Source organism: Annulohypoxylon truncatum, assembly GCF_022578515.1.
Source record: "Annulohypoxylon truncatum strain CBS 140777 unplaced genomic scaffold F4807scaffold_28, whole genome shotgun sequence".
NCBI lineage: Eukaryota > Fungi > Ascomycota > Sordariomycetes > Xylariales > Hypoxylaceae > Annulohypoxylon > Annulohypoxylon truncatum.
In genome coordinates, this window is record NW_025953814.1 from 263733 (window position 1) to 285310 (window position 21578).

Here is a 21578-nt window from a genome sequence, read left to right on the forward strand (position 1 = left end):
TCACGACGTATACGCAGTTCGGGGTGCCTCCTCTGCCTTAGCACTACAGTCGGCCCTCGGGGGAAGCGCTGTCGTTAGATATATCTGGTGTTCGAAGACTCTTCGAGCAGCTCAACAGGCGCATTGATAAGGGGCAAGCGCCACCCCTGTGTTTCCCGTGCTCAACGCTGCATTTCTCGATCTCTACACCCAAACGGAGACCGAAAATGGGTGCGATATGAGCTTTGTGTCGAGCCACTTGGGTTATTTGCCGTTAGCTTTGATGTTGTTGCGGAATATGGACGGCAGTATGGGTCACGTAATTGTGGTTAGAAATTTTACCCATAAGCAAGCACCCATAGGATGACTCAACATTCTTTAGCGGACATCATATACAAGGAGTGCAGGTAGGTACCTAGGTAGTTAATGCAATTAAATAACCGACAGGTTGTAACTGTAACGCTGCCTTACCAATAATGCTATTTTCTATAGCATGTCTATTTTGAGAGCTGATCCTAGTGTTACGTTGGGGGTAGTTTAAGGCTATATACCTTGAGGGCAACCAACTAATAGGGATGAAAGCCGAGACCAAGGTCCGAAAAAGGGCTGGCGTTTCATGAAACGATATGCCGAGCTATACGGGTCTAGGGCCTCATGCAACATGACTTGCCATTGCGAGTAGTTCACGCCCTAGATCGGCAGCCGCCCTTAATATATTAGTTGATTTCTTTAAAATACAAAATAGTCTCTCGGCAGCTACGAATATTTGGATACAAGTCTCATTGCGGCTAGCTTCAAGGACCTATAGCTTCCGCAAGTGCTACCAACTCCAGCTCCGGCACTGGGCTTGCAGAGCTAACGAGGCTTCAGATTGTGGTTAGCCTGCATAAAGTACTTGATTCATACGGGGTTCGGATATGCAGGCGCCCGCCAACGTCGTCACCCCCTTCTTGGCTAGGAGGAGCGTAAACTGAGGCGTTCATGCATGACTGACTTAGCAGGTATCGTGCCTGTAACCAATCCTATTCTTGTTAGTAAAGCCTGTATGGAGGTCGCTTGTGCAATAACGCAACGTATTTCAGTATTGAGCTCATAGAAAACCACGAGCTTTGGGATAACAGGGCTAAACCTAGGTATCTTAAGTCACTATTCAATGTCAGGCTACGGCGCCATTGCCCATCTCTTAAGGCGTAATCGCTATGTGTTAATAAACCCCCACAAATCAAGCACACACATAGCCACTACTAGTCCCTCAGACTCTGTACATGATATTTCGGAATAATATATCACGTGGAAGTCCTGGTCGTGATGTTTTTATAGAGTCATATATTCATCTCCTTATACGTACTACTCAGACTACCTAGACTCCTCATCATAACGCCCCTTCCCACCCTTTTACCCCTTAATTCGCTGTCATTCACTCCCCTACCCTAAACACCATACCATGCTGATACACTCACTCCTGCTTCGCCCAACACAACACTGCCTAATAGATTCGTTTGAACTGATCCCGATGAGTTCGGTCGAGCTTATAGCTCTTCGTCCTGGTTGGCAACCATGTTGCTAAGGGGTCCCTTCTTGAGCATGATACTCATGATCTCGTACAACGCATCCGCAGCAGCCATGGTGGTGTGCTCAGCATTCGTGTCGTAGGCGGGCTAGTCACATAACATGTCAGCAGTCGCCCTTATTATTGTTGTAATACGAAAACCAGAAAACAGGAAAACCAGAAAACATAAAAATCACTTACAGCAACCTCAACAATATCCGCACCAATCAAATTAACACTCTCCAAGCCCCTCAGAATCGTCCTCAGCTCCCGCGTGCTCCAGCCGCCGGTCTCGGGGGTACCCGTCGCGGGCGCGAAGGCCGGGTCGAGGGTGTCGATGTCGACGGACAGGTAGACCGGGTTCGTGGTGCCGACGCGGTCGAGGATCTTCTTGATGATGCCGTCGGTGCCGATGGTGTCGACCTCGCGCGCCTCCACGATCGCGAACCCGCAGTACCCGTCGTTGGCGTAGTCCGAGGGTCCGCTGAGCGTCGTCCGGATCCCCGCGTGGATGTTGGTGTCGTTCGCCAGCAGGCCCTCTTGCGCCGCGTGGTAGAAGTACGTCCCGTGGTTGATGCTGGCGACTTCGGAGGGCGAGCCGCCGAAGACCTTGGGGCGCCCTGGGGTGCGTGTTAGCTTGATGGGTTATGGTGTCGGGGCTGTGATTAGGGGATGGGGTTGACGGAGTTGAAAGGGGAGGGGCCACTTGCAGGTGTCTAGATGGCTGTCGAAGTGGATGACGGAGACCGGGCCGTACGCTCGGTTGATGGAGCGGAGGAGAGGAAGGGTGATGGTGTGGTCTCCACCAAGGGTGATGACTCGTGGTAGAGTCTTTCCCTTCTTAGCCGGGCCGCGCTGGTCCGCAGCTGTCTTGGGGGCACGAGACAGGATGTTGTAGTGGCCTTCTTCAATTTGCTTGAGAGCCCATTCGTTGTCATAACTATAACTTAGTTAGCATGTGTTATATGTATAAGAGTTACTCAGAGAAGGAAGGGAGGAAAGTATTGAGGCATACGATGTCACTGGGATGTCTCCGCAGTCGAGAACCTTCGCCCATGAGTTAAAGGGGTTTGTTTCCAAGGGGACGTTGTAACCGCCGCTGTATCATCAGGTCAGCTGACCATAAGGACAATATCGTAACTTGATACAGGGGGTTATACTAGAGATTTAGACGTCGAGATCCCTGACGGATACCTGAGGGACCGAATCGTGCACCAGGTCGGTACGAAGTACCGGTATCAAAAGGAGCACCTTAACCCCCAGTTAGTGTAAGGCTCTGTAAGACGGTATCCAATTGACGAACCAATGAAGGCGAGATCATAGTCTATGTCGTCGTGACCTAGGCAAGGCTGGTACGGCAGGCGTCCAAAGGTTGTAATTCCAGAGAATACCGAGTCGGCCTGTGTCCCGCCATCTCCAGGTAGAGTGTTATACCACAATGACTGATGAGGTCCAGAGAGTGTCTTTTGGTTATCGTGAGTTCCATGGGCGGTAGCATAAGCTACGTAGCCAAGAGTGAAGAGAGCCGTCAACATATTGAGAAGCAGTTGATTTTCACAACACAGCACATATGCAAGAAATTGAAAATTCTATCCTATGGGAACCTGTCCCTTTATGAGTCTTATGTATCCAGGGCTTGCTGCTAAAATCTTCTCTCGTTGATAGGACGCCGATATCGATTTCGTAATAACGGCAATGCCGGTCTTCACATTGAGATGACCATGACTAAAAACGGGAGCTTATCATGAACTGCTCTCGTCCACTGAGAGAAAAGGACATCTCTGGAGATCCATTTCGACCGGAGATCGATGCTGGACTTGCATAGTGGGGATTTCTGTAGACGCCAGTAGATGTCATCAAGAGATTTCTTGTTAGGTAACCAGATAGTCGGAGACGTTTACGGTACACTAATGACATAGCTCTTCGAATGCGGGGGCACCAGATAAAGCTTCAAAAGCTAAGATCTCTGCTATTCGACTTCACCGACTGGGTAAGTTATCGCGGTATTGCATGAAGCATGAAGCATGAGAGGACAACTCACTCGTCTTATTATAGGTTATAAGCTCTAGCTATCGGCACAAAGAATGAGCGAAAGGGGCCTAACGGCTTATATAGATCCTATTTGCGTGCCCATTTTCGGATAGGGGACCAAAAGTAGTAATCCCACGTGGCAGTGACTGGACGAACTTGGCCCAAAAGATAGGCAAAGCTGACTGCGAACTGCCGGATCGTCATTCCTCTTCCCCGGGCGGGCGTTACACGCGCAACATCAAAGAGAGCGATATAGTGTGAGATAAGAACACACATCTGCATGTCTCTATTATAAAGATATATCCGTACGATGAGTAATGAAGTGGGTAAGTCTACGGCCCGTTTCAGGACGGATACCTGCAGGTAGCTTGGTATCATATCGAAATATGCATCGTATGAACAAAGTTTTCCTAATTGGGTATCGTTTTGCTTTTGGTGATTCGGTGATTCGGTGGCTCGGTGATTGGTTATTTTAGTGGACTTTCCCGATTGTTAAAAAGGGGGCATTCTGGCTGTATGGCCATCTTCCCCTTACCATTCATACCACTCGCCGGCCTTCTTTTCTGTGCAAGTGTAATAGTAAGAATGATCGCTGGATTGGATTAATTAAATTGGAACTGTGGCCTCGGTTCTGCGACCGTGAGTCGCAGCGACAGCTTGTCATGTTTTTTCCCGACAGTCCTATGGCCCCCACCATTGCCGGATCCTTGGGAATAGCGATTTCGTCATAGCGATGAGATGTTATATTCATTCTCATTCGATTAGTAGTACCACGCCTTATTAAATACCCCTGGGATCTGGATGGAATGAGGAGGAAGGGCCGTAGGCTCCGGTTATGCGTAAGGTATACATGCCTATATGTATGTTATGCGCCTAGAACGTCGCACTCCTCTGTCCTTTTCTAAGAGGTGTGAGAGGTGTGGGAAATGCCAGCCGCTCCTTTGACCATGTTGGGACCCAGGCGACGGCAGAGTTGCACGTCGGTCTAGGGTGTCGTGGATTGCTCGATCTGATTCGCCTTGGGATGTCTGCAGGCTAAGCAAGACTGGCATGAGGCCGAACAGCCTTGTGCAGTTCGAGAAGCTCATTTGTCCTGGTGACTTAAGTGGCTGCAGAAAAGATGGTCATGATCCACTCATAACTGCAGATGAAGAATAACTTGACCTCCCACACACTCCCATACCTTTCCATGCTCCCATACTTCGACAATACAACGTAACTTGCTGGTTTCTCGTCTCTCGCCGTCTCGCCGTCTCGCCGGAGGCTGGGCGCATATACTTACGTATCTCTCTCTGCTGTGATGCGTAGTGCACGCGCCCGCAGCGAGTCTGGGATTTAGAGATTCAAAGGATCATGTACGAAATATCTAATGTAACGAGCCAGATCTAGGCAGGATCGTAGATGTCGAGGTTCAAATCGCGTTACCTTTGCTTCTCTTTCGGAAGATGTACATATGTACTCCAAATACTCCAACATTGAACGGAATAAAATAAAAAAGAAGGAAAAGAGAAAGCGGAAAACAAGGAATTGACTACGCTTATCCGGGAAGTGGTTACTCACTTGTATCATACATGTGAGCTTGACGTTATGTAGTACAACCAGTAACATCGCCCTGGGAAGCTAGCGAAGGTTCTAGGACTAACCCACTATGGTTAGATGGCGAACACCACCAGCACTTCCCAGCCCCCGACTTCCGAGCAAGAACCATTTAACGTTCTCCTCTATCTTTGAGCAGGGGGGAGGCACGCCGCACCTGGGTAGAGTGCTAGAGAAACTCAATTCTCTGACGTTGTTTCCTAGTGTGCTAAATGTGTGAAGGAAGGTGGGAAGTGGGAAGGACCCGACATCGTCTATCAGCTGCACTCAATTAAAGTCATCTATTCGTTGCAGTCGCAAACCTTGAAAGTACATACATACATCCCACATACAGACACATATACGATACGTCTCCTGATAGTACTTTGCGCAACATTAGAACCAAAGCCAGACTCTATTCTTTTCATAGACTATCACACATTTTGCTTGTTAGAATCTATTCCGGTCTTGTCCCTCTGATATCCATATACGATACGATATACTGTGGCTTATTGCTGTCGCAAGCCGTAATATTTCTTAAACATCTGATTCAATTTTTATGCTTCCTCAAATATACCAGCCAATGGACAGCGCCTAGAGATGATGCTTTTTGTAACATGTCCTGCAAGGTCCTGAGCATTTCACCTTCGATCTGGTTCCCAAATTGGCTCCGATCGCTGTGAGTGGTCCAATAGTCGGCACACTTTATCAAAAAAGCCACCCCAGGCAGGTCGACTTTGCGAAGACCTCAGAGCTGCCTGCGTCTGCATCACGTAGGGGGTTTGCAGAGGACAAGAAACACCTGAGGGGAGCACCCGCGGACTACGCGCTCAATTTTTTTTATAATTCTTATAAAGAAATACGCAACCAGTTCTTGCCCCCAAAGCCGTGCCGTTTCTCTACAATGCGAAGGATCATCTGGTCTGGTGCAACCCAGCTTAATAGATTTTAAACTGTCGGCAACAATGATAGATACTGTTTCTTCCCACTCGACTATGCTCGCTTCTGCCGAAACCGTCTCGCCCGCGGCGTCGACAGCCCTTTATTTCGACCCTCTGTACGATCAACCCCCAGTTGGTAAACCTACTTATGGTAGCCCACGGGCATTTAAGAAACATAAGGTTCTCCCTCATCCGAGAAATAATCGGCCTACCTCAACGGCTAGGAATCGCCATTCCCGTGACCTGTCTATCGATACAACGTCGATCCCGGAATCGCATGTGAAGCCAGAAGAACCGACCACCCCGACGAACCCGAAGCACGACGATAGTCCCAACGTCAAAGTTCCTGGACCCGCTCTCCCTCCTACGCCACCGGCGCACTCTCGTACCTCTTCAGGAAGCCACTCGATTCAGCCCTCGAGTCCGACCTATGTCGGTAGTCCGGTGCGAAGTGCTACAAACACTCCAGTAGACACGACACCGAGAACTCCACCTCACCAGACGAGCCCACCCACGCCAGACGTGACCCCTCCGCAGCCCGAGCGTCGATCGAGACCCTCCCGCCCCGTTTTAACAGATCGCATTCCATCAAAGGCTACAGCAGATTCTCGGACAGAATCTTTCACCACAGCACCTGAAAACGTGGAGTCTTCCGAAGAAGACGACATACTCCAGTTGACACCTCGGCCCATCTTGACCTCTAGCAAGGCGACCCAGACCGTAGCAAGACGCGTAATTGACGCAAGACAAAAAAGAGCAGCAGACGTGGGACTAGGCTTGGGCCTCGAATCTGACGATAATCTTACACCTGGGACGAAACGGGAATTCTCATCTTTTGATGGTGACTGGGGTAATACGGCCAGCGGAGCTGAGAAGGGATGGGACGGTAAACACGATAGGAATGACAGAGTGGAGAAGCGACGTGTCCAATCTAAGACTAATGGACAAAAAGCTGCCAAAGTAGTCGAGGATGTGACGATTACTCCGACCAATGCGACAAAGGCTTTACGATCGATGCCCCTGTCTGACCGATTACATACGCAACCTTCACCACCTCCGGAATCTACGAACAGGGATACGCGCTGGACCGCGCCGTCTACTTCCGAGTCCTCGGTGAGTACTGACGTTAGGCGGTCCTCCGGAATGTCCTCGAAATCTACCGTCTCTACAGTCGTAGAGGCTATTTTAGTCGGGACGCCTCCTCAGAGGCGTAAGACGTTGCGCCATGTTAGGAAGCAACCTGCCCTTAGGGATTCTAGCTCGGAGATCTCACCCTCGAGCTCATCGGCGAATACATCTCTTCGCCTGACGGAGAGCTCTCAGCGTGCGAGACCTCCTAGAAGGGCTATCGATAGTACTGTACGATCAGAAAGTCTTGCATCGACTAATACGGCTTACTCTGTCGCCAGCCGAAAGGCTCGCAAGGAAGTTTGGAAGAGCGGGGGAATTCCCGTAGTCGTCATCCCTGATCGTAGAGCCTCCATGAAAGCTACCGAACCACCGTCGCTAAGGTCTACGAGTAGTCACCACTCTAAGAGAAGCAATAGTCTAAGTTCGGCACCATTATCAAATCCCTCTAAAGTGAAGGACCTGACACCCTATTTTGATAAGCCTTCTCGAAGAGGTAGAGCAATGTCAGAATCTGAAGGATCAGTTCGAGTGGACGAATTAACTATGGACTACCCTCCAATTGTTCCTTTGCGTAGATCTTCTTTATCGGCCCCAACTAGTAGGAACGGGTCTAGGGCTGGTTCTCGTGCCGGATCACTGACCGCCGAAAGCTTGAAGGCGCACAATACTTTCTTGGAGGAAGAGGGCAAACAGCAACACCAACAACAAAACCAACAGCAGCACCAACCACCACCACCACACGTAACGGTGGAACGTGCGCCTCCCGTCGAGTATATGAATACTCCTCCCGAACAGAGACAACCTGATCCGGCTCCATCAGTTGAGTCGCACAAAGATGGCTCCCATGACCACAGGCCACTTGTCGACAATAACGGGGACCCCTTCTTCGGCAAACGGTTGACAGCGCACAACACCCCATTTTCTCAGGCGTCTGTCGAGACAAACGGGACTCACTCTGCGGCAGATATTTCTGAAGCGATGGCGGTGAATATTTACCCACATCAAAACAAGTCTGTTTTGATGGTTCATCATATGTCGAAACCCGTGGATCCTGTTGCTGCCGCAAACGCTTTGCGAAGTCCAGAACCTCCCCAAAATGGAAACGCTGCGGGGACGGGAAATTTTCTAGACACACCTAGGATTACAGCAAGCGGCCCGGACGGAGCACCTGCGACACCTCCCCAACATCAATTTTCAATGGACGATGTAGATTCCCCTCTAAGGAACCCGCGTGCTCCTCCTGAACCGCCTGCAATCAAGTTTATCCCAGCTACGCCGTCCGGGCTCACTCCAACTACTGAAAAGGAGAAGATGCTCGGAAACTACTTTGAAGAGACCCAAAAGCGGCCTTCCCTAGTGCGCCGTGCTTTTAGCCTTCGCAAGAGCTCGGATAACGTTCGTCCATCTGGGTTCCTCTCGCGAACTCTATCTCTCTCGAGAACACTTCGAAAAGACACCGCCGAGAATCCCGCACTCGATAGAAGCAAGGAGGTTAGATCACACCAGTATCCAACAGTTGATGACCCACCACCTGACGAGTCCAAACTTCACCCATTCTGGCGACCTACTTTCGAAGATGGCGACGACGATTTTGACGACTTGGAACGTGACATCCCCCCGGAGGTGGATACGGTCTACCGGTACCCGCCGGTTGCTCGTCGTAGAAGTTTGAGCGAGCGGATGAAGCGTACGTTTGCTATTCTTCCCATAGAGGACGAGGATCACTATACTGCCTCTGGCCAGCGCAGTCCAGAACGTCGAACAGTCAAACGTACGCCGAGCGGTAGACTCCGTGTGATGAGACACCATGACAGCTCTAGTAGTCTTGATTGGGGTAATCGTCGGTATTCCCGTGACTACGAATCAGAAGGACGACCATCTACCGCCCCCGACGATCCAAATCGACGCGCCTGGGGAATTGAGAAGCGTGTGGACGACAGGGGACGCAGACTTTTCCCTAACTGGCAGGATAAGCTAGAACAGTATCGGCCGCAGAATCTCCAGCGCAGATTAAGCGAACACCGTCGACAGAAACGTACTGAGGTCCTCCGACAGAAGATTAGTGGACCGCGTGAGGTCCGTGATGGCGTAGGGGAGGTTATCAAGCGCAACAGTTATAAGGGACCCTCTTATCAGACTGCGTCGCATATCCAACCCACGTCGAACGGCAAGACACACTACCAACAGCCCGAAGTACATCGACGCCGGGGGCCTATTCGAGTCTAGCTGCCTTTCGATTTATGGACTTTGTTCTGAATTATATTCGTATAGGTGCTAATGATGGAAGTTTCTGTCTTGGGATCGAGTATAGTGTTCGACTTTCGATTTTCCATACCCATGTTATCATCATCATCATCGCCGTGATTGTTACTGAACACTCACACTACACCTAACAACAACCATTCCCCCTAATGACATGTCATTTGCCCCCCATTGACGATGCATACGAGCTACGATAAACCACGACGCTACATATTCCCCCACATCACGATTTGAGTTACGAATGAGTTCTGGCCGGTTTTACGTTTTTTTGATATGAAACCGGATAAAAAAGGATAAAGGGTTGTGTTTTTTTTTTTCTATTTTTACTATGGACAGCATGCTGGACGTGAGAGCTACGGAGAACCAGGAGGGTGTAAGGGGAAATGGATGTATGGAGGGAATGTAACTGATGAAGTTGTTCCTTTTCCTTGGCATTATTGTTACCCCCTTTTTTATCTTTATTTTTCGGAGTTACGAATGAAAGAGAAGAAACCTGCTATGAATACCAATGACGACGAGTTGATTCTGCTTTGGATCGAGGCTTTGGTCCTTGACTGTTGGGCGTTCCCGTTTTATGATGTTATCTTTGCCTACCTTGTCTTGTCGTGTTGCCGTTGCTGTTGCTGATGTTGTATTGTACCGAGATAGATGTCTTGATCGTACGACGGGGAATAACGAAAAAATGAAAGTGAAACATTGACCATATTATAGCATTTTAGACCCCAGTAACCAGAGTGCCATGTCATTATCACGCCCTAATCACATATTCTTTTTTCTGGCTCAATGCAAAATTGCTGCTGTATTTGGTCAAGAGTACGAGTACTGCTGACTAAAATTGGTATATGCCTCAAACGAAGAAACGCCTTGAATTGCCAATCTTTTCAGGCAATGCAGGAAAAAAGTTAACCCCCTTAACGCCTTGCCTCGCAACCAATGTTCCATGGCGGATTGTCGATCCAGTTTACAGTTCCTCGAGTAGTTTGACAAGCTCATTTTCCCTTTTCACTATATCTCCTTTCTCTCATATGGCGCGAGAGCTTCTGTTGTACATTTACTTAGCCCATAGAAGCGAAGGCAGACGAAGTCTCCGATAATCATGCCTAGACGTCGTATCTAGCATCCGGTCGTCCTTCCGCCTAGTCGATCCTCAAAACCAAGTCGTTCGTGAAGCCCTCGTTCTCGTACGATGGTCCGCTATAACCTTCCATCCGAGCACTTCACCAAATTCAATGGTCGAGTGGTAGAATAGAAAAGCTACATCCTGGGCAGGCCATCCCGCATCCCCTCTCCCCCTATCATCATACCGCCACGGCCGTTACTACTACCAGCACGACCCTAGCGACTCTAGCGCCCAGGCGGTCCAGACGGAGGCGGGAACCCCACGCCTCCAGGCGGCGTAGGACCACCAGGGAAACCCTGTCCAGGCGGCGGCATGCCGGGGAACGGGAAGGGAGGCGCGTTTGCGCCGCCCGCGCCGGGGGGCGGGAACGGCAGACCGCCTGGTGGGGGAGGGAACGGCAGCCCCGAGCCGGGGGGTGGGATGGGTAGGCCGCTTGGGCCTGGGAAGGGCGGGGGTGGGAGGCCGCGGCCTGCTTGGCCTGGTGGCGCTGTTCTTGCGTGTTAGTTTTGGATATTGTGCTAGGATGGAGGGATGGATTGGGGGGGTGGGAAAGAGGAAGGGTGGGGAGGTTACTTACGAGGCATTCCTGCTGGAAACGCGCCGCCGGGCGGTGGAGGCATGCCGCCTGGTAGACCGGGGAACGGAGGAGGCATTCCGCCGGGGAAGTTGAAGGGAGGCGGCGGCATTCCCGGGAAACCACCTGCCGCCGCTGCAGCTGCTGCCGCGGCCGCGCCGCCGGGTTGGTTCTGGGGCAGCATGGGGTTGGCGTGGGCCTGGCCCTCGGCGGCGTAGGAGGAGGTGATGGAGTCGATGACGGACTGGGCCTTCTCGTGGCCGATCTGCTGGTAGTAGTCGACGACGTTGCGGAGGTGGTTTCGGCCGCTGTTGTGCGCCTTGCGCACGCTCATGCTGTCGTGCGTCAGGTAGACGTCGCAGTAGTCGCAGAAGACTGTTTACGTTGGTGTTAGTATTGCTATCTTATATATTCTTTGAAGTAACAGATAGAATTCGGGAGATGAGACTTACACTTCGGCATCTTGACGGTGTGATCTTCAATGCAATCAAATGATGGGATGTGGTTGTGAAGAAGAGATACACTGCAAGATAGAAAGTTTGCGAATGCGGACGATACAAAAGATACAAAAAGGCTGGAGCTTGGACGCGAAAAAGAATCGAGACCCCGGTCAATCGGTGAGGCTCGGTTACACGTGACCTAATCGCTGCAAGGCTATTGGAGCCACTAAAGGTTTGTAGCGTGTCATTGGACGGAAACTTGAACACGTATTACTACCCGGTACGAAGTTACATCGAAACACTAAAGTTCCTAAAGTTGTTAGCTCTGAAGCTCCTGGTTCGACATTCTCCCCTTCGCAAGACTCAATTCCTTGGGAGACGAACAAGAACAGAGAACTGTTCTGCCCGCAACGAAACCTCGAATACCGACACAATGGCTTTGCCACGAGCATTGCTGCAGTACATCTGCGGCTTCGTGCTCTTGATCGCCTCAGTCAACGCTTTGAAATTCGACCTCACGGCACGCGGTCCGAATGACAAGAAAACAGAACGATGCATACGGAACTTCGTCGCGAAGGACACATTGGTCGTTGTCACTGCCACTGTTGGCGGGAGCAAGGGAGACGGCATGATTGTCAATATGCACGTATGTCAATCTACGAGAGCTACACCCACACCCCTGAGGCACCGTATCATGAGCAAAACAACAAAAGCAACAGAGCAAACTTGGGCTAACATTGGACTGCGAATCGGGTTATAGATCTTAGATAATGTAGGCAACGAGTACGGAAAGCCAAAAGACGTGGTAGGCGAACAGCGCACCGTCTTTACTTCCCACGCCGACGCGGCCTTCGATGTATGCTTCGAGAACATCATGACGCATTGTATGTCCCCCCAATTCCTCGTCCCGTCATTTCCTCTATTTCTCCTATCTCTACTTGTGTGTGTCTCGAGTCGATAGTGAGAAAAAAGGAATGGGCTAAAACCGATCCCCAAAATCAAGCTCTTAACCAGTTCAAACCAGCGCGCATGAACAACCCGAGCCGACACGTGGAACTCGACATCGACATCGGCGCCGACGCCAAGGACTGGTCCGCCATCCAGGCGACGGAGAAGCTGAAGCCTGTCGAGACGGAGCTGCGCCGGATCGAGGAGTCGATCGCGGATATCGTCCGCGAGATGGACTACCTGCGGGCGAGAGAGCAGAAGCTGCGCGACACCAACGAGAGCACGAATACCCGCGTTAAGTGGTTCGGGATAGGTACCACGCTGCTGCTGGTCGCGCTGTGGGGCTGGCAGATCATGTACCTGCGCGCTTACTTCCGATCGAAGCACTTGATTTAAGAGTATCCAATACCTACCTACCTACCTAGGCACCCAAAGCAGGTTTCTCGCAAGCTCGAGGGTTGCGATGGTCTAGGTGGGTGAAGGGGCAAGCAAGCAACTAGTCACCTATCATTAGTCTTGGACAGTACTTATGACCATGTCTTAGTGAAGGAGTTAAGGCTCTTGCAGGGCTTCAATGGGGAAGGGAGGCACAGGCGTGACACGAGTATTTTTTGGAGGGTTAAAAACGGGCACGGCGGCATGGAACACGATACTTCATGCTTTTGTACGCATAATCTGTATAGGCGTCTTCCGACGCTGCGGAGTCTGGAGATGAATATAAAAATGAAGGACATTCATAATTCTTGCATTGCTATGCATTGCTATGCTCATAATTCAATTTTCACGTGAAAATCGAACACCCCTTAAGTCTATCCATATCTAATTGGAAGCGACGCCGATCGATCGGATACGTACGGAGTAAGGGGTATACCCGGCGCTTGGAAGTCCCGGGCCGGCGGGGAGGGGCGGCCTCGGTAATTTTCATATGATTCGCGAATTACAAAGCTTCAATTGCCAATTATTCGGAGCTTGGTCTAGCTCCAAGCTTTTTTAAGTTGGAGCTCTCCAACTACGTCAACGATTTGACTACACAAATCTAACAACCTTTTTATGTCTCATATCTAATGTGGGATGTGAACGAATGATCAAAGGAAAAGACGACTTCACAAGATATAGCTTCTATGTCATCCACGAATTCAATCACAATCTAGTTCAATCAATTCAGAACAATGGCTTCAACAGCTTCAGTACTCCCCCGTAGCATCATGCGTGCGGCGCAAAGGCCTTCGTCCACCTCTGCTGCTAGACAATTCCTGCTCTACCGTCCGCTAAGCAGCACAAGCGTCCGAAGGGCCGGCATCTTCCCAGGCAACCTGCCGCCAATGGAGCCACACAAGCAGCGTAGTGAAGAAGGAGATGTTCAGGTCGGCGAGCTCGAGGGTACCGAGTTCCGCATCGAGCCTATGAAGCGGAACGGCGAGAATGATAGCACGATGCGGGCGAGACTTGTCTGTATGTCAATTCGACTTCTTATATTGATATTATATGCTCTATATACTATACACCCCCGTTGATTCCTACATACAAGCTATAGAAGCACCTACTCGAGTACTATTTATAGAATCACGCAAAGACTGACCAAACCCCTAACAGACCAAAGCCGCAAACGCGGCATCCTCGAAACCGACCTGCTCCTCTCCACCTTCGCCGACGAGTACCTGCCCACCATGACACGTGAGCAGATGGCCCAGTACGACTCCTTCCTCGACGAGAACGACTGGGACATATACTACTGGGCCACGCAGGAGCCGCCGCCCTCCTCCTCCGACACCACCACCACCACTGACTCCTCTTCTGCCTCTGCTTCCACCCCCACCCCATCCATCCAAACGCAAGACACAAGCTCCGCCGACTACGCCGGCGGCGTCGAAGCCGCTATCTCCGAAGCCACACCCCTCGACACCTCTCCCTCGTCGCAGGAAACATCCATCCCGACGCGATCCACATCCACCGTAACCATCCCTCCACACCATCTCTCCGAGCCGCTGACCACAGGCGGCGTCCCGACGACCGGCGACGCGGGAGAAGGCAAGGAGGGGGGAACGGTAGGCGCGGCGGCCGCAACCGCCGCCTCGTCCGAGGAGCCGTATAAGCAGCAGGGCGAGAGCGGCGAGTGGGCGCAGACGGTGGGGACCTTCAAGCCGGCGTACCGTCCCGTGCCGGCGCGGTGGCGCGACAGCGAGATCCTGAGGTTGATTCGGGACCATGTGAAGACGAGGGCTAAGGAGAGGGGTGGGATGGCGTTTATGCCTGCGCTCAGACATCCTTGAGTATGTACGTACGTATGTACGGACGGACGGACGGACGGGCAGTTTCAACTTGGTGGGGGGAGTTTAGGAGAGGGTTTGTGGGGTTTGTGTATTAGGTAATGCTATTAAAGAAAAAAAATGAAAAGGGGGATGATACTACACCGGTAGGATGTATTGTCGGCTTTTTACGATTATGGTAGCTGTTCGTTTACGGCTGGTTACTAGGTAAGATGAAGTATCACGGGGTTGGTGTCGGGTTATGCTGATTAAACTGTATGGCTCGTCTATATTCTATGAATGATGTAGTGAAAAAAACACATGTATATCTATCTATACTTGGCTTCATATTAAAAGTGTCACAGCAAATGTTTATCGAATATGATATCATGGATGTTTACATAGTCGTCTAAGTCGACCTACCTACTACCTACCTACCTCTGTAGGTAGTATAATACCACAAAAGCTACGCAACCAATTAATTAAGCACTCCGTCTTTCCCATCTATACACATCCACAAAACCACTTAACCACACAGTCATCAACAACAGCAGAAACAATTACAGATATAGTAACAGAAAATAGCAGTAATAAACAAATGCCAACCGCTAGCCTAACTTATGCACATCCCCTTCCCCCTCCCCTTTCCACCTATGCAGAATGCCCGAATTACCATTCATTACAATCATCATCGCATCATGAACTTGCAAAAGTCGCTGCAAAACTCGAGAAATCTGAAACAAAAAATAATAGAATGCCATATTCTCTCTCTCTCTCTCACTCTCCGTACCTAGCTAGGTAGGCTACGTACCTAACCTAACCTAACGTCTCTCTCCCCCCTTTCTTCTCTTTCTCTTTCTGCTTCTCTCTCTTAAAGCCAGGCATCAAAAACACAACAAGCGTCCACAGAAAACGCCGTTTATCCCCTCCCCTTTCCGAAATGCCATTCGCCATTCGTTCGACGGTAGTGGTATCTTCCAAACCAAAAGCAGACAAACAAGCAAACAAGCAGGCCAAAACACAGGTCATTCGTTCCTCTTCCCCTTCCTCTTCCCTTACCATTCTCCTGCCCTTACTATCGTTTCCACTCCTTGGGTAGGTATGACGATACGGACGGGTGGATAGATGGATAGATGGACGGGCAAGTAATCCATACAAGGATATCTTTCTTTTTTCTTATTCCTTCCTCGGGTCGAGGTCGATATACCTTACACGCGTCAACCTCCGCCCCCGCTCTCGGGCGGCAGTATCCTCCCCAGACTCCTCAGGACCTCCATAACCGGCATATCCTTCGTGCCTGCGCTCTTCCGTTCCCTCTCCTCCCGTTCCTTCAACCTCGCCGCGCTGAGCGCGAGTACTTTATCTGCTTGGGAAGAACCCGTGGCCACTCTCCGCTCTAGCTTGTGCACGTTGTCGGATAGCTGGTCGATCTTGTACTCGAGGGACTCATGCATAGCTCGGAGCCGTTGCTGCAGCTTCTGCGGCTTTAGGACAGAGGAGGAAGAGGCTGGCAGGTTGGTGAGGGAGGCTAGGATTTGGGCTTCGTCTGCGTCGAGGAGGGAGGCGTCTGGGAGCGGAAGCGATTTCGTGTCTGTTTCTGGGAAGAGTGGTGGGAGTTCGGGAGGCGGTTGTTTGAGGGATTGCCACGTTCGCTTCTCTGCTTTTAACCTGGGGGGTTGTTAGTATCTAGATTATAGTGATAATGATAATAACAGAGCATGAGACGTACCTTTTTATCCTTTCCTCAAGCTCGGCTATTTTCTCCTCGTGCTCGATATTCCGTGGATTCGGCTTCACTATAGCCGGCGGCCGCGGTATTTCTTCTCGAGCAAACCAATCTGAAAACTCGGACCTTGAAGCAAAATCCTTCAGCAGTTGGTCCTGGATCGCTCGGGCTATAAGGCCAATGTTAGCTTGTAGAACCGGCCACAGGCGTTGCCGCCTTCGAGGATATATCTTACCCCCTAAAATCTCATTAGAATTCGTAGAGCCTAGCGATGGTTTCTCCAACAGCGCTCGCTCTCCGCACCACGTTAATAGCTGCTTCATACGACGCGGCTCCATCAACTCGGCCTCGATGTGCTTGTAGAATTCGCCGTGATCGACCGCTCTATGCGGTATCGCATTGTTGCCGTTCTCGATCAGGGAGCTTGCTCGCCTTCCGCGCATGCCTAGACTACTCCTTCGGGCACCTGTTTTCCTCCGCATCTCTTTGTTTCGGTTTATAATCGGCGTGTCACTAAACGGCAGCGCGATTTTCTTGGATTCAGAGGCGTTATCACCGTTTCTTCCTCTAGGTTCGTCCCTGGGCGTTGACTGGATAGCTTGAACTTCTTCCTGGGGCTCCTCTTCCTCTTGCACCTCCTCGACCTGCTTCTTCTTCTTCTTGGTACCAACTCCATTTGTAGCTTTCACCGGCTCCTTCTCTGCCTTTTCAGCGGACGGCCGACCTCTCCGCCGCGTATTTCTCTGTGCTGGTCCTGGAGGTGGTTGTGGCGGTGTTTGCGCTTCATCTTGGTCATCCGACATTTGACTGGACCTCCGCTTCGCATTCCTCCTAGGTGCAGGTGCCGGTGCAGGTACTGGTACCGGTTGTGGAGGCGGTACTTCTTTATTTTGCTTCGGTCTGCCCTTCCTTGCTACTGGTGCTGGTTTTTGTTTTGGTGCTGGAGCTGGAGCTGGCGCCGGTTCGTCCTCAGGTATCGATTCTGGTTGCGTCTTGATCCGCTTCGATCCTCGCGTAAAATGAAAGTCGCCATCTTGCTCGTCATATGCTAAAAAACACAAATTGCGGTCAGTCGTCCGGCCATCAACAAACACCGACACCCCTAATCCATCTGCCCCCCACGGCGGGATAAACGGTCAACGTACCGGCGAGGCGCGAGCTCCTACGGCGCTTGGGCTGATTGCTCATGCTCAGGACTTGTAGTGGCTGACGGGTTTGCACGAGGGTAGTCATGGACGCTGGGTGAGTGTGCGCATCTGTTCGAGATTGTTTCGGGGTTCGAGTCGCGCCGGTTTGGTGAAGTTGGAAGAACGCCTCGATTGGGCAGTTAGCGCGAAAAATGTATAGCTTTGACCGCGTCAATCAATTGGCGGTGGGATCAATTATATCGGACTATATCTCGAATCGCGTGGATCGTCGGTACGGTTAACTATAAATGTTGCTTTTTGGGGGTTGACTTTATTTCGTAAGCGGATCGTTAAGTTTTTGGTCGTTTGGAGTTGGCGTTACAGGGAGTAGTGACGAGGGACGAGGCGCGAAGATGTTCCTTCCACCCATCCTCAATGTTTACATAGAACTGTTTATGCACAGACCACGTCAACGTAGCCTTGCCGCGACCCGCTTCAATCTACTCTACCCCCTCTCTCTACCTGCCTACACGTATACTACCGCTTATGCAATTAAATTAACTAATAATTCTTCCAGCACCGGCCAATGAACCCATTATGAATTTACCAATACATGAAGTCATATCTCGACACAACATCTGGCACCAATTTACCAATATCATCAGACTTCATAAGTTTATAAGAAGCACAAATGCACGGGCACAGTATCAGCATTTTTACGACGGTCAATCATTTGCTAAGAGCCTACGTGTATCTGCTAGCTAATATAAACGGTTGAATCGAAGACCAGTAACTCCCGAGATAGACGATGATGGCGCGAGTCCCTATTTGCACATCACCCCGTCCCTTCTCAACGCCTACGTTGTAATAGCAAAAGTACTTCCAGTATCCCTCCTTAAACACCGTTTTTGATGTGTATGCCCAGCCAGATACGTACATATAGCAATATCGCCCGATAACATGGCGAAGCTGTAGGCGATACGTCTCCCGCTAACGTGGTAAGACGTGCCACAATGCAGCCATAGCCTAAACGCCCTATCGTGCTCTCGTGAATCTCCGAATGTTATTACAGACGCTAGAGTTAAAAGGCGAGCGTTCCCCCGTCCAGGAACGTCTGCCAACCTCTAATATCGTCAGAAGAGCAGGAGCGCTTAATCACTTTTCCTACCGCCCAATACCATTAAGGGGTTTTCTTTTCCTTGAAAATCAGTCAAAACATGACGACCAAAGATCCGTAGGCGCCAGGGCTTCTACCGCCCAGGACCCATGATATTGATCATTACTCTTGGTGGTAGTTATCTATGTTCGAATAGACGGAACTTCCGGGAGCGACCTGTTCATTCTATGAGAAGCGTCGCTGCACCCCTTGCCCCGCCATGACGGGTTGGTTGGGGATGGGTGCCGCCATCCCGTACGGGTTGATCTGTGGATTGTAAGTCTCCATCGCTTGTTGCATGAACGCCCCATGTAACCCTTGCTGCTGCGTAACTGGGCAATCCTTGTGAGCAAGCAGAAGGGTCTTAAGATTAACGACTTCTTCCCTCAGCTGAGAGATCTGTGCTGTTAAGGCATCGTTCTCGCTACTAAACATCTCCACTTTGCTTTGGAGATTAGCCAACCATTGCTTTTTACGTTGGCGACATTTCAATGCGGCAACCCTGAATAGACTACGTTAGCAACAGGACGTAAAAATCGAGCACGCAAATAATCATACCTGTTTCGTTCGAGGAAGTTCTTCCGCTTTTCTTCGTCGGTCATCTTTGACTTGGGATGCGAACCGTCACCCTTTTCATCATCTTCTTCATCCGAGGACATGTCATTACCATTCAACGACGGAGCGGTTTTTGACTTCTTATTAGCAGGCTGCTTTGCAGGAGCCTCCTCGGCTTTACGTCGTCCGTTCGTGGTTGCAGCGCCGCCACGCTTTCCTTTCCCCCTTGTGCTTGGCTTCGCCGGTTCGCTTTCGTCTGAGACCCCACTGGCTGCTTCACTAACTCCCCTCGTCGGTGACGTAGACGGTGCACCATTTCCATTCATCTGCGGTGATGTACTACTATTGGCTTGGTTGGGCGGGGGTGGAGCTGGGTGGGCATGGACTGGCTGATTACCGCCAACGGGATACTGCGTTTGGTTGCCGTTTCGGCCCTGAGCGCCTTGAGCTAACATGAACAGACCATTGGCAGCATCGTTGTCATGAGGGTCAAATGCGCCCGAAGACTGCTTGGCCTCGGTCTTTATCTGCGCCCCGTTCGTCTCTGGTTGCGACGTCATGGACTGCGGTTGCTGCTTGTCGCGATTTGCTTTCGCAGCTGCGGCACTCATGGCGGTCCGATGGAAGTCGAGCGTGCTAGGTGTTGCGGTACCACTGGCTAATTGTGCAAAGAGAGCTTGTGAGTTAGGACTCGGGGCAGGGAACATAGAGCCACTCCCACCCGGCGTCAGACCGGTTCGTAGCGAACTCTCATTGGGCGTAAACCCACCACGCAGGGTATGCGATGTGTCGCCAAAGTAGTCATTCGCCGGACCGGAAAGCATCGCCGGACTGAGCGGTCCCGTCCTAAGAGATCCGCCTCCCCAGTTGAATGGCGTGTTTCCGTTCCCCGGCAACAACGACGACGGCGAGGTCAAGGCAGCCACGCTGGGCAACTTAGTACCACCGGGGGTTTCCACCGTGCCTCCCGTACCAAATGATTGCTCAAATGGGTTGGGTTCGAGGCTCAGGTTGCTCGAGAAATAATCTTCACCGGGTTTAGGTGGAGGCGCCAACGGTCGGCCAGGTTCGTTGTTGGCAGCGTTCTCCGACTTCAGCTCGGGTTTCTTGTCACCGTTGGTTTCTGCGAGGATGCGATGACGAGGGTTAGCAATGACGTCCAATTGAGCGCATTCCGATGGTTAATCGGGAACGATTATAGGATTATGGATCACGAATGATGCTGATAAGCAGCGACGGCACAATGCAGTGACCGATGGTAAGGATCAATGCGAAAAGAACGGCAGATAATCGGTGAGCTCACCTGACAAAGGATTATCTGATGACTTGGTCTCGGTCGGAGCCATTGTGACGACGATGACGAAGTTGGTTTTATGGCGCTGGGTTGTGTGTATGCGTGTGTACGTGCGTTCTAGGGAAGGTATATGATGTAACGATACGCTTGACGCACAACGGCTGACTTGGGGGGAGGCAGCTTGCAAAGAAAAAAAGGCAAACTACCTCTGGGAAATTAGGAGCGAACGGGGTCGCTAACCTAGAATATCGTGGCGTTTAATTGATGAATGAGTGACGATATAGGCTAGACTAGGTGATAGATACGTATTTGGCCTTGGATTTTGTATGGTTGCTGCCGTACTGGGGCGGTTGTGTTGCTGTGAATTGGCGTTGACGCAGTTTGGATGGGAATGATAAGTTGCAGGTGTTAGAAGATGTTGGGCGATGAGGTCATGAGGGAAGAAGTGACATAAGGGGTGGTTTTTGGGAGAAGAGGCAGGCACAGCAGACGTAAAAGCCCCCCGAAAAATGCTTGGAGCCGAAGGTGGACAAGGCCCGCACTAGACATGGATTGATCATCCAATGGACGTGTGGAAGGCGTGATCGAAGATCCCTAAGTACCCGGACAGTGCGCCTACGTAATTCCCCATTTGTTTTAGCTTTGGTTAAGCCTGTTTGGGCAGCCTGCTAGCCTCCACTATTGCAATCGTGCCTACCAATTACCAAATTATCCAACCAGTTCCCTACCACTCATACCTGGTCTTGCTGGTGTAGTACACGCTGTCAAGGGAGGATAACTAGGATACCTAGGTACACGTATGATAATTTCATGTACGTATGATACTGCCTACGCGGTGATTCGCCCGGTTGCTTGATCTAGACGGGCTTTTTACCTTCTTCGTACCGACGGCCCCAGTTCGATTTCAATCGGAACGGTGAGTTT

General features: G+C 50.8%; 7 protein-coding genes across 7 annotated transcripts; 3 read left to right on the forward strand and 4 right to left on the reverse strand.

The window, feature by feature from the left end:
• Nucleotides 1-1340: 1340 nt before the first annotated feature.
• F4807DRAFT_184879 (Arginase/deacetylase) lies at nt 1341-3251 on the reverse strand. Its single transcript, XM_047993613.1, has 6 exons — nt 2832-3251; nt 2689-2779; nt 2544-2627; nt 2239-2468; nt 1730-2148; nt 1341-1637 (listed from the first exon to the last, which is right to left on the reverse strand). The coding sequence occupies exons 1-6, from the start codon at nt 3061-3063 to the stop codon at nt 1509-1511; spliced, it is 1185 nt and encodes a 394-aa protein (XP_047851849.1). The 5' UTR covers nt 3064-3251; the 3' UTR covers nt 1341-1508.
• A 2382-nt stretch (nt 3252-5633) lies between these two features.
• F4807DRAFT_184953 (uncharacterized protein) lies at nt 5634-9644 on the forward strand. The gene has a single exon (XM_047993614.1). It carries the CDS (start codon nt 6100-6102, stop codon nt 9430-9432), a length of 3333 nt encoding a protein of 1110 aa, XP_047851850.1. The 5' UTR covers nt 5634-6099; the 3' UTR covers nt 9433-9644.
• A 1020-nt stretch (nt 9645-10664) lies between these two features.
• F4807DRAFT_185115 (U1 zinc finger-domain-containing protein) lies at nt 10665-11737 on the reverse strand. The gene is made up of 3 exons (XM_047993616.1): nt 11615-11737; nt 11166-11537; nt 10665-11080 (listed from the first exon to the last, which is right to left on the reverse strand). Exons 1-3 carry the CDS (start codon nt 11622-11624, stop codon nt 10767-10769), a joined length of 696 nt encoding a protein of 231 aa, XP_047851851.1. The 5' UTR covers nt 11625-11737; the 3' UTR covers nt 10665-10766.
• A 95-nt stretch (nt 11738-11832) lies between these two features.
• On the forward strand, nt 11833-13353 carry F4807DRAFT_435393 (emp24/gp25L/p24 family/GOLD-domain-containing protein). Its single transcript, XM_047998882.1, has 3 exons — nt 11833-12248; nt 12363-12486; nt 12627-13353. Exons 1-3 carry the CDS (start codon nt 12036-12038, stop codon nt 12944-12946), a joined length of 657 nt encoding a protein of 218 aa, XP_047851852.1. The 5' UTR covers nt 11833-12035; the 3' UTR covers nt 12947-13353.
• Nucleotides 13354-15177, forward strand: F4807DRAFT_435397 (DUF339-domain-containing protein). Its single transcript, XM_047998883.1, has 2 exons — nt 13354-14002; nt 14144-15177. Exons 1-2 carry the CDS (start codon nt 13720-13722, stop codon nt 14818-14820), a joined length of 960 nt encoding a protein of 319 aa, XP_047851853.1. The 5' UTR covers nt 13354-13719; the 3' UTR covers nt 14821-15177.
• A 628-nt stretch (nt 15178-15805) lies between these two features.
• On the reverse strand, nt 15806-18050 carry F4807DRAFT_185199 (Mis12-Mtw1 protein family-domain-containing protein). The gene is made up of 4 exons (XM_047993617.1): nt 17668-18050; nt 16758-17570; nt 16526-16691; nt 15806-16464 (listed from the first exon to the last, which is right to left on the reverse strand). Exons 1-4 carry the CDS (start codon nt 17753-17755, stop codon nt 16014-16016), a joined length of 1518 nt encoding a protein of 505 aa, XP_047851854.1. The 5' UTR covers nt 17756-18050; the 3' UTR covers nt 15806-16013.
• A 941-nt stretch (nt 18051-18991) lies between these two features.
• F4807DRAFT_462786 (Aft1 HRA domain-containing protein) lies at nt 18992-20706 on the reverse strand (the record flags this gene model as incomplete). The annotated part of the gene is made up of 3 exons (XM_048001877.1): nt 18992-19307; nt 19364-20483; nt 20664-20706. 3 exons carry the CDS (start codon nt 20704-20706, stop codon nt 18992-18994), a joined length of 1479 nt encoding a protein of 492 aa, XP_047851855.1.
• Between the last annotated feature and the right edge of the window lie 872 nt (nt 20707-21578).